General features: G+C 38.8%; 1 protein-coding gene across 9 annotated transcripts in view; it reads left to right on the forward strand.

Annotated features, from left to right (window-relative positions):
- Positions 1-16,720, forward strand: part of RALGAPA1 (Ral GTPase activating protein catalytic subunit alpha 1) — a 142,086-nt gene that overhangs the window by 94,753 nt on the left and 30,613 nt on the right. For all 9 annotated transcript variants that reach the window (XM_054162060.1, XM_054162062.1, XM_054162061.1 and 6 more), the window contains 5 exons: positions 842-913; positions 1,787-1,910; positions 2,536-2,691; positions 12,282-12,440; positions 14,380-14,507. In XM_054162060.1, coding sequence (XP_054018035.1) covers positions 842-913; positions 1,787-1,910; positions 2,536-2,691; positions 12,282-12,440; positions 14,380-14,507 — 639 coding nt within the window. The remainder of the gene's footprint in view (positions 1-841; positions 914-1,786; positions 1,911-2,535; positions 2,692-12,281; positions 12,441-14,379; positions 14,508-16,720) is intronic.

The following is a 16,720-nucleotide window of genomic DNA, read 5'->3' on the forward strand; positions in this document are numbered from 1 at the left end:
ATGTACAAGTATTAGCATTCTAGAATTGAAGGATCTTGCTGAAGTCATCTTTTGCCATAGCTGTCAAATTCCATACTGGAGACATTGAAATATTTTCTCAACTCTGAAGAGAAATGGATATTCTGCAAAACAAAAATAATCTGTCACTAAGATATCACTGGAGGCAGACAAAATGTTGGTGTTATAACCCTTCCTATTTTGGTCTTTAATTCCTCAAGGCAGTGTAACTTTGAGCAGCACTGTTCTTAAATTTCCACAGTGTTTTGTGGGAAACATCTTAAGACCAGTTTAAAAGGAATGAAAAGTGACTTTCTTGCTCTAACATATTGTTTTGTTTTTTCCTTTAAGTTGTTACAGCTGGCTGGGTGACTAGTGGGTGATGTTCTGCTCTCATCTCCGATTCATAATAGCAAAAGCTCTGTGTTTAATGCACACACTCCCTAGGACAGCAGTTTATGGGCATATATTTTGTCACTAAGCATATATATTGTGGCCTAGTCAAGTGTGCAGCTCATACATGTGTCAAAGTTCTGTCTGTTCTTCCATGGAGGAAAGATTTATTGCAGTTGGATCCCAGTAGGCTGACAAAAAGCAGTGGAAAGAAGTAAAAGTTGTACACCTCAGGGCTATGAAGGATACAGAAGATTTCCTGGAGTAAAAAAAAAAAGTGGTTACATTTTAGAAAGGTATCTTAATATTTTAGATAAGAAAGGACTATAGAAAAGATGAAAACATTTGTTGACTGTTCATGCACGGACCTGAAAATGTTCTTGTACCATTCTTGGACTGTTTTGTATCCATCAGTGAAGAGGTGATAAAAAGCTGCAAATTTCTTTTGTAGAAGGAGCTTTCATCTCCTGAAGAAAAATGAGAAGTTACTTCGAGAACTCAGAAATTTGGACTCAAGACAATGGTAAATTCTTTTAATGGCTGCCTGCTCCCTTGTTTTAAGTGTGCTTGTGCTTAAATGGCTCTAATTGCATAGACGTGGGAGGCAAACTAATTTTTGCAATAGTTTTGTAAATTATTCATGTATTTTGCACTGTACAGTAATTATTGGTGTTATTGAAGTTACATTGGTGTTATTTGCAGAGTGAAACACTACAAGTGGAATACAAGGGGATGGAACAAACCTCGAAATAAGTTAGAATTTTGGACATCTGGGTGCATAATATGGAATAGTTTTTAAACTTGGATGTATTAAAGAGTTCTCCTTTTAAGCTTCAGCTAATTGTTTGGCTGTTTTCCACTGCTGTTCATATTTGAAGACATGGAATTCTAGTTGGAGTTACAGCACAGAGGAGGTTTTAGAAGTGTGAGAAACCATCTTCAGTTGTTCCGGTGTCTAGCAGCAAGCCGTGAACAGAAGATGTTGCTGTAATATTTAGATTCGTGATACAGTTGCAGAAGCTACGTTTGCCACAGCAGTGACAAGGCACTGTTGGTAATGGGCAGTGCAGTGTTGATAATGCCTGTTTTACAGGTTTTGCTCATTTCAGCTGCTCCATTAGCAACTGGTGCTGTCAGTACCATCCCGCATCTCAGAAGTGCTGAAAGGGGTAAATGCTGTTCCTGTGTAATAAAACTTTAGAGAAGACCAGACTAGAAAAGAACAGAATGGGAATGTGGAAGCATAAAAGGTATTCCAGAAGCAGTCATATAGTTGTTCTTTGCTTCCACTGTCTTTTTTGATGTTTTAAAGCTGTGGTCTGCAGGTACTGCTTGCATAGTTTTGTTTGGTTTTAGTGAAGACCCTGTCATGCAGTGACTGTCCTCTGTTTTACAGCCGAGAGACACACAAGATCGCAGTGTTTTATGTTGCTGAAGGGCAGGAAGATAAACACTCCATCCTTACAAATACTGGAGGAAGTCAAGCCTATGAGGATTTTGTAGCTGGTCTTGGCTGGGAGGTATTTATTAAAACAGTTTTGTCTGAAGTTCCTTTACAAAGAGAATTGCAGATTGCTTTCGGTACTATGAGTAGTTGGCTCTTTAGCATTACTCAAAAGCACTGAAGTACAGTGCTTTCGAAAGTAGGGTGTAGAACATCTCCCTTATGAGGAAAGGCTGAGATGTTTTCAAATATCTTTCTTTAGTTAGCTTCCTAACTTTTTATTTCATATTCACAGAATGAAAATTACTCAAGAAGGTAATATGACAATTTGAAATTGAAATTGTCTGCCTTTCACTCAGGGGTTCTTCAGAGCTCAGGTCAAGGCTGATGTAGCGTCAGAGAATTTATAAACATTTTAAAAGGTCCATGTAAGTGGCTCAGTCAACTGATCAGGAAATAATGCAGTCAATAACTCATTTACATAACCTTTCCTTTTCTCTAACCTTGTCTTCCCAGCAGCATCTGTGCTGGCCGTGGAATATAGAATGCCACTGCAGCTGATTTTTCAGTCTTGTCAGTGAGTCTGAGCTCTTAAAAGAGCTGAAAAGGGCCTTGACTTTTAAAAATTCAATAGCAAGTGTACTGCAAAATGTAAAGAATGTATTTATCCTCTGAATTCTTACCTGTTTTTTTACTTCTAGGTAAATCTTACAAACCATTGTGGCTTTATGGGAGGACTGCAAAAAAACAAAAGCACTGGGCTAACCACTCCGTATTTTGCTACCTCGACAGTAGAAGTCATGTTCCATGTGTCAACAAGAATGCCTTCTGATTCAGATGACTCTCTAACAAAAAAGGTTTGTGTTTTCTGAATACCTTTTTCCTAAGAAAACCCTAATATTTTAACACCTTTGCCTACTAATAGTTGGAATTTTCCTGAAGTAGGTAAAGCCACAGAAATTACTCTCCACCAATTCCTTATTTTGCCATACTGGTGATTTTTGCTGTCATTGCAAATGTACAGAGAGGTCAGAGTTTGTGTAGGAGAAAAGTGTTTTGAGTGATGTTTTAGTACTTTGAGACTTTAAATGGCAATTAATAAATGTGTTGAGTAGTTATCTAAGATGACTTTTTATTCACTTTTTTATTCACTTTTTATTAACTTAATTTTCCCTTTAAAAAGATTTCAACAATGTTTATTATATGTAGGGTTTTTTGTCTTTCTGCAGGCCCAAATAGTCAACAGTGTTATGACCAAAGCCACGTGAAAAAAAAAAGCCAGAATAAAAGTTTTTCTGTATTGGTATTTTTTCCTTGCAATTTAATAAATTCCATATTAGTGATAACAAGTTAGGGTCTCAAACATGTGTCCTATTATGAATGAGCAATTGGCTATCATTAGGCTGTCCCCTGTCCTGCCTACATACATCTTCAGATCTGCTAATCCATTCAGCAGACACGTTAATGAGACGTGGTTGAAGTGTAATATTGGAGGAACTGAAGCTGGTTGACCTCAGCATGGAGTTTAATACTTGTAATTAAATTAGATGGTAGACAGTTAGTAAAGAGAGAAATAGCCATGCCTCTGGCGAGCTTCAATTATTAATGACTTTTTTGTTCTTTGTGTTCAACTTGAAGAAAAAAATGTTATTGTTATTGTTATACACTGGCTATGACTCCTCACTGCTCCCTGTTGCATCTTACATTGGTTTATTTGAGGGTTTTGTATATGAAAAAGCCAAGTTTTTTCCTGTATGTCAACGATGCTGGGTCCTTTCTGTTCTTTATTTCCTGAAATAGAGCCAGGGCATTACTTAAGGTGTTAAATGATTTCTAAAAGTAGCTTAATAGCAAACAACAACTAATTTTAAAATCAGGTTGCTGTTGCTGTTCTAGTGTAGAACAGTGTTTGTACAGATCTTTTTCTAAGCTGACTGGCTTCTGTGTTTTTAAAACAGAAGCTTGGGTTTTTAAAACCACAGCTTGTCATTACCTTTACAACGTGAGTTTGTAGTGTTCGAATTAGAGCATTAAAAAGTGTTGACAAGGGGGAAGAGGTGTTACAGTGAGAATTAATTAAATAATAAATAATAGAATAGCATAAACCAGGTTGGAAGAGACCTTCGAGATCATTGCGTCCAACCTATCATCCAACACCATCTAATCAACTAAACCATGCAACCAAGCACCCTATCAAGTCTCCTCCTGAACACCTCCAATGATGGGGACTCCACCACCTCCCTGGGCAGCCCATTCCAATGGGCAATCACTCTCTCTGTGTAGAATTTCTTCCTAACATCCAGTCTGAACCTCCCCTGGCACAGCTTGAGACTGTGTCCTCTTGTTCTGGTGCTGGTTGCCTGGGAGAAGAGACCAACCTCCACCTGGCTACAGCCTCCCTTCAGGTAGTTGTAGAGAGCAATAAGGTCTGCCCTGAGTCTCCTCCTCTCCACGCTAAGCAACCCCAGCTCCCTCAGGCTCTCCTCATAAGGCTTGTGCTCCAGACCCCTCCCCGGCTTTGTTGCCCTTCTCTGGACACATTCCAGCAAGGCAACATCCTTCCTAAACTGAGGGGCCCAGAACTGGACACAGTACTCAAGGTGTGGCCTAATTTCCAAATGCTGTGGACTTAAGCAGAACCAAGAGGCAAGATCTCATGTCCCTTTCCAGGGTCACCCTCAACCCATGTATAGGAGTTGTTGCCGGGCAAGGTTCAGTGCTGGTCCCAGCCTCCTGTGATTTAGTTTGTGACAATGGTGTCAGATGGACTTTTAAAAAACTGCAGCTTGTCCCAGGCCTGTTTCTCACCTCCTTTATCAACAATCTCACTCTTCAGTAATTTAGAATACTTGAAGTCTGTATGGATATGTAGAATGTATCAAAAGATTTGGATTATAATTGTAGTTTAGCTACTGGTGGGCTGTTTAATCAGGCAACTTTATTTTATGTGACTTTCTTTCCTGTTCTTCCTTGGTGTATAGTTTTTGTTCTTCCTTTCAAGACCAGTTTTCCCATGAATAGAGACTTGTGAGCCTCCCTTTGTCTCTTCTCCCTTTCCTAACACCTTTTGGCCTATTTCAATCAAATTTAACAGAGATATGTTTCAAAGATGTTCATTTCATGGATGTTTTGTGAAGACAAATTAAAGGAGACAGAGTGAGAGAGACTCGTAGTGCTCCTACCCAGAAGGTAAAGACTGCATAGGAAGAAGCATTAGACATCAAAGAACCAGCACCAGATGTGTGCTGTGAAAGTCATCTCAAACTTGAGAAGACCATCAAGTGAAGTTTGCATCTTGGGGAGAGACCAGCTACTGGTATCAGGGGACATAAGTAGGAAAACAGGCTTAATTCTTTTGCTAGTTCTGCAGCTGCAAGTGAACAGATCAGCAAAAGGAGCATGTCTTATGAGATGCCATCCAGCTCATACACTATAGGGGACCTTGAAATCATTTGAGAGCCCTGCCTGTGCTAACAATTGTAATTGTTCTGAGTGCATGTACAGTTCATGACCTCCAGAGAAACCTGGATTTTTCTCTCTCTTTAGCTTCTCTTTCACACGGTTTCTTTGTCTGTCTCATTCAATGGGATTAAAAAAAAACCCAAGCAAACTTGGAGCAGTTGGTGTAGAACTGCTGCTGCTTTTTATATTGTAGATATGCCTAGAGGTGCATGATAGGTCCATCTTATAAATGGAATTTAAATTAAATCAAAACAAAACTTCTTCCTGCCAGTCGAGCCACTGTAAAACCAAGATTCTGCTGTTTCAGAGGCTAAGCCAATTTTAAACTTATTTTCCATCAGCCTTAAAGAGTAGTAAATAAGACTTTCAAGTGTCCTGGATACCTCTGAAGCATTTGTTTCTGAAGGCTTGAACAAGATCAAGAAAATACATGCATTCAAGAAAACCAGATTGAAATCTTCTGAATGTGTAAAGGAACTTAACATTGAAATGAGTGTGCAAAATAGGCATTTAATTTGCAAAGAGCAATTTAAAGATTTCTCACTGATATGGCAATCCATTTTGTTTTGCTTAGGAGTTAGAGCAGAAAGTATTTACACTGCCCTTACAAGAACAGTCTTGCAAAGAAAAGTGTCAGTCAGCATTAAATGAAACTGTGAAGACTCTCAGTTCAGAGTGAGGAAGCTTATCACCTGTCTAGCTCCTCCTTCCTCAGCCTGATAAAGGAGTGAAAGCACTATAGGTGAGAATATTATGCACAAGATATATAAATCCAAAGTAGTAATTTTGTTAATGGTTGGAACAGTAATTCATCTTGGGCTTTGGGTGTATTACATGATTTGAGGTTATGTGTGGCATCATCCTAACCGCATAAAAAGATTTATAGCTCCCAGTATTTATAGCTAGGGTATTTTTATGGTGATGCTAACATCAGTTGAGAACTTGAAGGTAGACAGATGTAAATTTCCTGTACTCTGTGCTGATGTTACCACACCTCAAGTATCGTGTCCAGTTTGGGGCACCTCAACACAAGAGAGATGTGGAGCTGCTGGAGCCAGTGCAGAGGAGGGCAATTAAAGCTGTGAAGGGCCTGGAGAATAAATCTGATGAAAAGCAACTGAAGGAGCTGGGGCTGTTTAGTTTGAAGGAGAACAGGCTAGGAGACCTCCTGACTCCCTACAACTACCTGAAAGGATGTTGTAGAGAGTTTGGTGCTGGTCTCTTCTCACAGGTAATTAGTGATAGAACAAGAGGGAACGACCTCAAACTGCAGCAGGGTAGGTTTGGACTGCACATTAGGAATTTTTTTTTTCACAGAAAAAGTGGTTAGGTATTGGAATGGGCTGCTCAGGGAGCTGGTTGAGTCACCAACCCTGGATGTGTTTAAAGGTTGTTTAGATGTGGTGCTTGGGGACATGGTTTAGGGGTGAACTTTGTAGAGTGGGGTCAGCGGTTGGACTTGATGATCCTGAGGTATAACCTGAATGGTTGTATGATTATTAGTACAATGTTTTCTTTTTGAGTTACAATTAAATAGACACTTTTTAAGAAAACCACTGAAGACACCTTAGTTGTTGAAACAAAGTTTTGTGAAAAATCCAGCTAGAGGGTGCATATGCTGTAGAAAGCAGCGCTGCTTACACTTAATGGGCAGAAGTAGCTGCAGTAAGCCATTACATCAGATGTTTCTGCTCCTTCTGTTCTTTTATAATGAACACTTTCATTTTTGAAGAAGGAGAAAGTTGGGGCTAGCCTTTATAAAAAAATATAATGGCCTTTCTCTCCCCCCCTCCCCACCCCCTTAGGTAAGTGAGTATTAGAAATTACAGTAATTTTGGCAAGAGTTCAAGGGTTAATGCAACAGATAAATAAAAGGAATTTTCTGTAAATTGAGCCCTGCATTATTTCACTTGTCTTGCCTTTCCAAACCTAACTCATTTAATTTTAAAAAGTAAATACTTAAATTCTTCCTGACAGTGTGCTTTGCTTTTACTATCGTTTATTACTTCAATTATACTTGGTATCACTTAGAACAATCTGCCATTTGGAAATTTCACTATAGCCTGCAGCTTAGTATTAAGTCTGGCTGCTATTGTAACATGTACAGCATATGACACTAATGTATCAAAATTAGATTTGATTGTCCCTCCTGGTTATATTTGTTTCACGTTTCTTTTGTATTCAGTTAACATAAATGTATTAGGAGAGCTGACACATGGTGATGGCTATAGACTAAGAATATTTTAAAGTATTTTGAGTTAAATTTGAAATTTCAGGTAACCTAACGGTCAGTCATTTTTATATATTTGTTTTAATGGAGTAGAGTTTCAAAGCAAGCCTTAAAAAAAGAAAAAAAAAAAAAAATCTGTTTGTCTCTGACATCTCCTCAGGGCTGTCATCCCAACAGCTAAGGCTTAAAATGGCTAAAACAGAGCTCTTAATCTCTTTCCCGTTGCCACCTTTCTGGAGCACCACGGATAACGTGACCGTTGTGCTTGTCGCGTAGGCCCACAGCCTGAAATCGTCTTTAATTTGGTCTGCTTTCAGGATTCTTACATTCATTCTGTGAATTGTAAATTTAGGATGGCAAGGTCAGGAAATTAGTGTGAATATGTAGTAGCTTACACAGCTGGTGGTGAGTTTTGAGTCACCGCTGACACAGATTTCAGTCTTGGCACCTCTACGTTCCGTGAGGTGGTGGGGTCGCCGTCGCTGGGGGTGTTCAGGGCAAGGCTTGACAGGATGCTTGGTTGCATGGTTTAGTTGATTGGGTGGTGTTGGATGGTAGGTTGGACATGATGATCTCGAAGGTCTCTTCCAACCTGGTTTATTCTATTCTATTCTATTCTATTCTATTCTATTCTATTCTATTCTATTCAATCTGATTCTGTTAGATAACATTGGGACCACACCTCCTTCTTGGGAACCCATTCTGTTGTCTGTCCTTTAGATTTCAATGAGCACAGTTGGTTCAGAATCTCTGTCCCATTTGTGTCCAGGACACTCAATTCTGTGATGCTTCCAATTCCAAGGACATAAAGAATCCAGATTAAAGTTGAAAGAGGTCATAATCTGGCTCTCTTGGGGTGTAATAATTACAGTGAGTGATGGGTTCTCCAAATGTCTGCTGTGCTTGCAGGAGGGCTTTGATGTGAAGCACTACTCAATTTCAGGGTCCCTTAGTAGGGAACTGGAAAGTGAAGATAACCTTCAATTCTTTCTAAAAGGTTTACTCAAGACCTAGCAGACCTTGGAAAGCTTTTCAAGGCAGTTTTGGGTATTGGATCTCTTCCATGATTCACGTGTTATTGATGAGCCAAGTTACCACCATTCAAGCTTTCTTGTAAACTTTACTTGCTGACCAAAGTGAGGGCATCCAAAAGATGCAATGAGGAATGCTTTTGTTAGTGTCAGAGCTTCTTCTGATCAACTGTTGAAAAGGGAAGAGAATGATTTATTCTCCAAACATAAAGATGAAATCAGCAACATCCAGTCTTGGTTTACTTGTCTGTTATCTTTGTCAGTCTTCTACTTTCTATAATGGAAGCAAGGCATTGATCACAGTTATCATCTTGAGTACTTTACGTCTTTTCATAAACCACCATTGGTGATTTATACCATCATCCACCTACTTGCATCACCTGATTTTGACTGTCAGTCCATTATATGCCACAGAGATGTTATTCTACACTTTACTCATTCTTGGTAGTAATCACGAGGTGAAATACACCTGACAGGACGTGGAACTCCTTGGAATATTCAGATTCTTTTTCCTTTTCCTCTGAAGAAGTTGGTGCTTTTAGCCTGGATTATATCCTCACACATCTAAGAGAGTATAAAACAAACTTTAAAATTGAGGAGAAAATCCCTGGTGGCTTCAGTTCACTTGGCATCTGAAAATATATGTACTTTATCAGTAGTCTTCCTCCTGAAATAACCACTATACACTTGTACCACACCAAGATCTATGTCAGTCTGATGTGAAAGCATGTGTCAGTGGTGATGCTTCATCTGGGTAGCTTTTACAGAAGTGAAAGACCTGATGTCCTGTCTGATTAGCTGCAGTAACAGGTACACAGGAGTGACCTTTGATAAATGAAATTCAGAGGGAGTGACACCCTCAAGAAGCTGAACTGTCTTAAGTTCTTGTGTGCCTTGGATTTTAAAGCCATTTATTTGGCATGTGCACTGTCACTGTCCCTTGTTTCTAACTGTGTAGGAGTTATCTTTGTACACAAACCCAAGTAAAGGAAGGGTAATTCTCCTAGAAGATAGTTCAATATTGGTGAACTAGCAGTTGTGCAGTGTGATGATGGGTGCAATGGTCCTAGTTTTGGGTTTGGGGCAGTCAGTTCACAGAATCACAGAATTGTTGAGGCTGGAAAGCACCTCTGAGATCATGAAGTCCAGCCTATGACCTAACACCACAACATCAGCTAAACCATGCCTCCAAGTGCCACATCCAATCTTTTCTTAAAGACCTCCAGGGATGGTGACTCCACCACCTCGCCGGGCAGTCCATTCCGGTGCCTAATCAGCCTTTCTGTGAGGAATTGCTTCCTAATATCCAACGTAAACCTCCCCTGGCACAGCTTCATGCCATGCCCTCTTGTCCTGTCACAAGTTGCCTGGGACAAGAGCGTGACCCCCACCTGATTACGACTTTCTTTTAGGTAGTTGTAGAGAGTGATAAGGTCCCCTCTAAATAGTCTCTAGGGTAAACAACCCCAGCTCCCTCAGTGTCTCCTCATAAGACTTTCCCTCCATCCCCCTCACCAGTCTCATCGCTCTCCTCTGGACCTGCTCCAGTACCTCAATATCCTTCCTGAACTGAGTTCAATGAGGTTAGTTCAGTCAGTGCACCAAATTACCATCCTTCAATCTAGGATCATGTTGTTTTGTCATGTTTCACAAAATTTCATGTCTCAACTGATTTGCCTCTTGCTTTCTCTTTAGTTAGGCAGCCTGATCCTTCCTGAGCACTTACATGCAAGTGCAGGCACAGCAGTCCCTCATACTCTCCTGTCATTGTCATAGTTCAACAGCATAGCACTTCACTGAGGAAGGTAGGAGAGGTTCAGGCCTTCAGAGCAATCCCACAGTTACCTGTCTTCTATGACATTCATCACTAAGTGTCATCCAAGGTTTCTGCAGCTGGTGGAGGCTGCTACCTGATTTTGTTCTTACCTAGTCAAACAGAACTCAGTACAGTGAATATTGTTAGAAGCAATTCTTGTGCTGAGCTGGGTTTACTGTTGGCACAAGAGCACCCCTGACACAGTGTTGTTCAAAATAATTCAGCCGTCGACAGAAGAGGCAAGAACAGCTCACTTCAAAGGAGCTGCAGTCGTCGTTAGATTAGATGTTTATCTGAGCCATGCAAAACAAATGGCTGTGTGGAACATCAGACAAGATGTAGGGTTTGGATGCCATCTGCTCTCTGCCCAGTCCAACACTGAAGAAAATCCTTTTCTTCTTGAAATGCAGCCCTGTTTTTCAGACTGATACAATTTAAAGCTAGCAGAGCAAAGCAGAGGCAGCTTCTTTTTTTTGTTTGGGTGGTTTTGTTTTGTTTTGAAGTCTGCTGCTGACAACCAGTAGAAATCTTCAGATAAAACAAAGACAATTCCAGGAGGTTTTGCAGTATAAACAAGTGAGTATTTGCAAGGAAATCTCTCTGATGACTGTGTACATGTTCTGCTTTAATTTAAAGTGCAGTTATGGTCTGCAAATGAGTACAGAAAATGATACAGTAACTTCTTGGAAGCGCTCAGCTTAGTATCTGCATATGACCTGTTAACAGCAGTTCACAATGCTGTCCTTTGAATAACATCAAGGTGATTCTATCTACTTAAAAATGTGCAAGCAAACTGAAAACTGGGGGTGAAGACAATTGGTGATGCACGAGGAGGAAAAAAAATGACATTCCAGAATCTTGAATTTTCAGAAATAGCCCTGACTGGAAAGAAACTCACATTTAATAATCTGAATGTATTTGGTTGATACATGTAAAGCCTTTCTCCATGATGTTAACATTGGGTTTTTAGATGGTAATGTTTAGCAGAAGGAACATTTTTTGGCTTTGGTGCAGGGAATTTCAAAGAATTTATGATATTCCTTAATCTGATTACACTGTTACAACTGAGTATATATACAGCATGGGCTTTTGAGAAACCTCCTTGGCCATCCTGAGCCAAACCAGGAGTCATTTTGTGGCTTTGAAGGGCAGGGTATTCTTATTACAAAGGTATACAGGTTCCTTGGGAAACCAACATGTAATTAATCTAGGAGCTACAGAAAATTCTCCTTTTAAAGCTTTTTGTTTGAAATTTGAAAGCCAGTTTGAAATTTGGCCAGAATGATGAGGTTAAAGACTGCTCAAACACATAACTTTGAAACAGACATTCATTCATATACTGTAAAAGTTCATTTAGAATTGAGGTGTTTAGGAGGAGACTTGATAGGATGCTTGGTGCCATGGTTTAGTTGATTAGGTAGTGTTGGATGATAGGTTGGACACGATGATCTCGGAGGTCTCTTCCAACCTGGTCTATTCTATTCTATTCTATTCTATTCTATTCTATTCTATTCTATTCTATTCTATTCTATTCTGTTCTGTTCTGTTCTGTTCTAATTTGCTGCCTGTGTCAACATGTTATGAAATCAAAGCATTTTAGTAAAGCAGATTGAATCACACTGCATTCTTGAGAGAATAAAATTTGAGCTTTCAGTAGAAAACAGATATTTACATAGCTTTTAAATATTTACATAGCTTTTAATTCAGATAGCCATTGGCACCAATGTATAAAAATCTCTAGCACAAACCAATGCTGTGAACTAATACTGTCACTGAAGAACTGTGGTGTAATTTGGTTCTTTTATTAATTTATCTTAATTTCTTTTGTCCTTTTGAAGTATGAGCATTTAGTATAACTATGTGGCTGCAGAATATATTTAAACTGAGTTTTAATCCCTGCTTTTCCAGCTAAGACATTTAGGAAACGATGAAGTACACATTGTCTGGTCAGAGCATACTCGAGATTATAGAAGAGGAATAATTCCAACAGAATTTGGTGATGTTCTTATAGTTATCTATCCTATGAAAAACCATATGTTCAGTATCCAGATCATGAAAAAGCCTGAGGTAAGGTTGGTTTTGTTTGTTTGTTTCTTTCTTGTGTTTCCTTCATATGTTTAATATGAACTGAATTTTGTTTGTAATCTGAGGTTTTGGTATGCTAGATCCATCCAACAAGGTGATGTGTCTTTTAACATTGACAGTTGCGTTGTTGGTGGGAGGAATTGCTCAGTCAGTGCAGTGCACAGTAAAATCAGAAACTTGAATTTGCAAGTATATCTGCTAGCATCATAAAATGGAAACCAAGCTAAAATATTCTGTGTAATCAGTTAAATATTAAGATGAATTAGGCAAAGTTTTTTTTAATCTAATTTGATACGTGACTGTGAGTTGAACAATAAACCGGCTCCAACTTTCTCCACCCATGTCATATTCCTCTTTCTTCTTCTCCTCAAAGATAGTTTTCACTTTCTCCTTGACTTGATTTGGCAATCAATTCAGCAAAGCAAGACCTTTTAGTTCTTGGGCATACAAACACACATTCTTTCTAGCGACTATTCCTCAAACGTCTGTGCTGGCCCTGTACTTAAAACGGCAGTTTAGGGTAGCAAATACTGAATGAGTAAAAGTAGTCATGAATGTTTGTACTTCATAACTTCTGTGTGATGTCACTCTCCATGCATTTCCATACCTCATTATTTAAAGTTCTTTCTAGAAACACTCATATTAATATACCAGGTATGACAGAAATAGGATTCCTTCTGTATGACTGCCTCTGTCTGATCATGGGCATTAAATGACAACCCAATACACATTCTTTTTAGTACTGAGTCACTTTAGGTTGAATTTCTTTTACTTTTTTTATTCAGGTTCCATTTTTTGGTCCAGTCTTGGATGTTTTTAATTAATAAGTGTATATTTTTTTTCTTTCAATACTTCAAATACAATGAGTTGTGTTATTTGGAGCGTGTGGGAAGAAAAAAGAGAACAGCTGGGAGTGGGGATTGTTGTTAGACCAACAAGAGGTCCTTGTATGTGAAAAAAGGAAGTGCCTTCCATCAGATTTCAGTGTTCTCAGAACTACATTAAATGTCTGATGACAAAAATAATACAGAGATCCAAAATCCTCTTGCAGCTGTGGTTTCATCCTGGCAGGACGAATATTTAGTGTACGCTTTGCTCTTCACATGCTTTATGCTAGCAGCTTCAGAACTTTATTCACACCTACAGGAAATGAAGACACTTAGCAGATTTTTAATGTGTTTGGTTTATTGGGTTTGGGGTGTTTTTTTTAAATGCAAAATGATGATAAATTAGGTTTTATGCTTTGGCCTGATATTTTTCTCTATCTGTTGTGTAGACCTTTTGAGTACTACCTATACTAAACATCAAAGCTTTCTATTGATCTCACAAATAAGGCTTTGCACAAAAAGGTCAAACTATTACCACAGATTTCTCCTATAAAAGGCTTACAATCCACTTGTATAGATACCATAAAAAGGCAGAAAGAAAGGAAGAAGAAAAAAAAAAATGGAAGGTGAGGGTTGGTGCACCAGCAATTTTGTGAGAGTTGTGCACTGAGTTGGTCCTTATGGACATGAAAAATAATGTTTTAAAAATTGAATAATTATTCCTTTTGCTTACTGCCACCTACAATATTGTCACCTAGCCTTTCGACCTCGTAAACATCATCTGCATGGCTGTTGCCAGGACTTTGGCAGCAAATGCTGGAAATAAGCTTTGATTAGACATAATATTCAAATAGTTTCTTAATTTTCTTCAAATGCTGTGTTATCTGTTGCCAAGGATATCAAGCAGTTATATGGCTGTATATTTCCACAAGAGAAAAGATCCATCATGGAGCACAATAACTGGCCTGATTATCTAGCAATGAGGAGGGGGTTGGGGGGAGAGAAATATTTGAGTGCTCTATTGTTAATGTTGATTGCTAATTGTTGCAGCTAACATCTTACTTCATGTTGAATTTCTTTAACTTTTTGTTCAGGTTCCATTTTTTGGTCCACTCTTTGATGGTGCTATTGTGAATGGAAAAATTCTTCCTATTATGGTTCGTGCAACAGCTATAAATGCAAGCCGTGCACTGAAATCATTAATCCCATTGTACCAAAACTTGTATCCTTTCATTCAAAAGGTCTCCATGGCATATACATTCCCTTGCAGTTCTATAGATATGCTCTTCATGTTTTCTGTCATAGGATATTTTTGTTGGATTAATGTAGGGAAAACACATTTTCTTTTGTTCCCCCCCCCCCCTTTTTTTTGTTGTGGTGATGATGCCTTTAGGAACCTTAAACCCACAGAAGAGTACTCAGGTAAAGATCAGCTTCATTTAGTGAAGTAAAGAATAGATTCAGTGCTGCAAAAATTGCCTTTCTGATGTTTTGTAATAGGTACTTAGCACTTTTTGCTACCAAAATTATTTTAATGACCATTTTGTAAGTAGACTTTCTAAAATAGTGATGTCATGGTGTTAATAATCTTTCTTTCCTTAAAGATACTAAGTATTTATCCAGTATTCATGTGACCTAGTTTTGTTTTCTAGTTCTAAGAAGGATATGAATGCTACTGTCCTTGAAGGTGAGAAATCTGTTACATTTTTGTCATACACATTTTGTTACTCAGAGTACAAAGTTGTCGTCTAAATGATGTTAGCACCTTTGTGAAGATGTCAGAAAAGGCTGTCTCTTTGTTGTTGTTGGAACTGAAATTGTGGATTTTTGAATGGACTGTTCTTGGAAGAACAGGTTTACCACCCAGAAATCAAAAAGCATAAGGTAAGTCAGTCACTTATAAGTCTCCCTTTCTTAAGTTTGAATTCTGTGGCATACCTGCTAGCTAAACCTACAAGAACAGTATTTTTTTCCTTTTTATTTCCTAAGTTGAAAGATAAGTTTAAATTTTGATCCTAAAGGAAATCTTTGCTTAATTTCCACCCAAGATACAGTTACTTGTATTTGTCCAGTGATAAGGCTGTAAAAACATACAGGGCTTTGGATTATATTTGATGAAGCTGGTTTACAGATAAGGGTGTTTACAGTGAGGGTTGTGAAACACTGGCCCAAGGCTGCCCAGAGAGGTGGAAGAAGCTCCATCCTTGGAAACATTTCTGATCAGATTGGACAGGGCTCTGAGCAGCCTTATTTAATGGAGTGTGTTCCTGCACACTGTCAGGGTGTTTGCACTGGATGACCCTTAGAGGTCCCTTCCAACCCAAACTATTCCATGATTCTGTGAATGATGGATGATGTTTGATGTGATCACGCGAGTGACGTTTGTGCCATTTCTGTAGATGACTGATGTTGATTCATTGCATTTTTATGTTTGAAAAGGTCCAATCTTCTTGTCATTACTCAAGTGGATTAATCGAAGGATTCAAAATGTATTAGCATCATTATACCATGAAAAGTGATGGCTGTACAGCATTATATTGATGTATAGTGGGGTGAGCAATTGGAAAACAATTTACTTTGAAATAGCAAACTTCCAGTACCAAAAAAAAGCCTCACAAACTTGTGTGTTGAGACTTTTTAACAGAATATGGAAGTTGTAATAAATTGCCTAGGCACAGCTTGCCAGCTCAATGTCTAGGAATTGGCAGTGGGGGGTTGGTCTCTTCTCCCCTGCAACCAGTGGCAGAACAAGAGGACACAGTCTCAAGCTGCACCAGGGGAAGTTTAGGCTCAAGGTGAGGGGAAAGTTTTTCACAGAAAGAGTAATTGGCCAGTGGAATGTGCTGCCCAGGGAGGTGGTGGAGTCACTGTCCCTGAAGGTGTTCAAAAAAGGATTGGATGTGGCACTTGGAGCCGTGGTTTAGTTGTCATGAGGTGTTAGGTGGTAATAGGTTGGACTTGATGATCTCTGAGGTCTTTTCCAACCTGGTTGATTCTATGATTCTGTTATTGCACATTCACTTTGAACTCAGTTCTTCAAACTGTACTTTTTACATGCATCAACGCACTGCCTGTCACTTATGACATAATGTGACCACCATTAGAATCTTGATATTTGTCTCCTAATATGGTTAACATGGTAAGTGGAAAGCATTGCATATATTTAATATTAAGTAGTGTGGCTTGGTGTGTTTAGTCTTGTTACATGATAAGATTATGAAGCACCAGTTGATTGGGCAGTGATGTTAATGGGCAGCTTTGTTAAGTAGGTGAAATTAATTTTCCACCTGGCTTTAGTGTATCTTATCTGTAGTGTTTTATATGATACTTTAAAAACTAAAATGATGAGGCACTTGGTGCCATGGTTTAGTTGATTAGATGGTGTTGGGTGATAGGTTGGACTTGATGATCTCGAAGGTATCTTCCAACCTGGTC

This window comes from Dryobates pubescens, chromosome 5 (genome assembly GCF_014839835.1).
Source record: "Dryobates pubescens isolate bDryPub1 chromosome 5, bDryPub1.pri, whole genome shotgun sequence".
NCBI lineage: Eukaryota > Metazoa > Chordata > Aves > Piciformes > Picidae > Dryobates > Dryobates pubescens.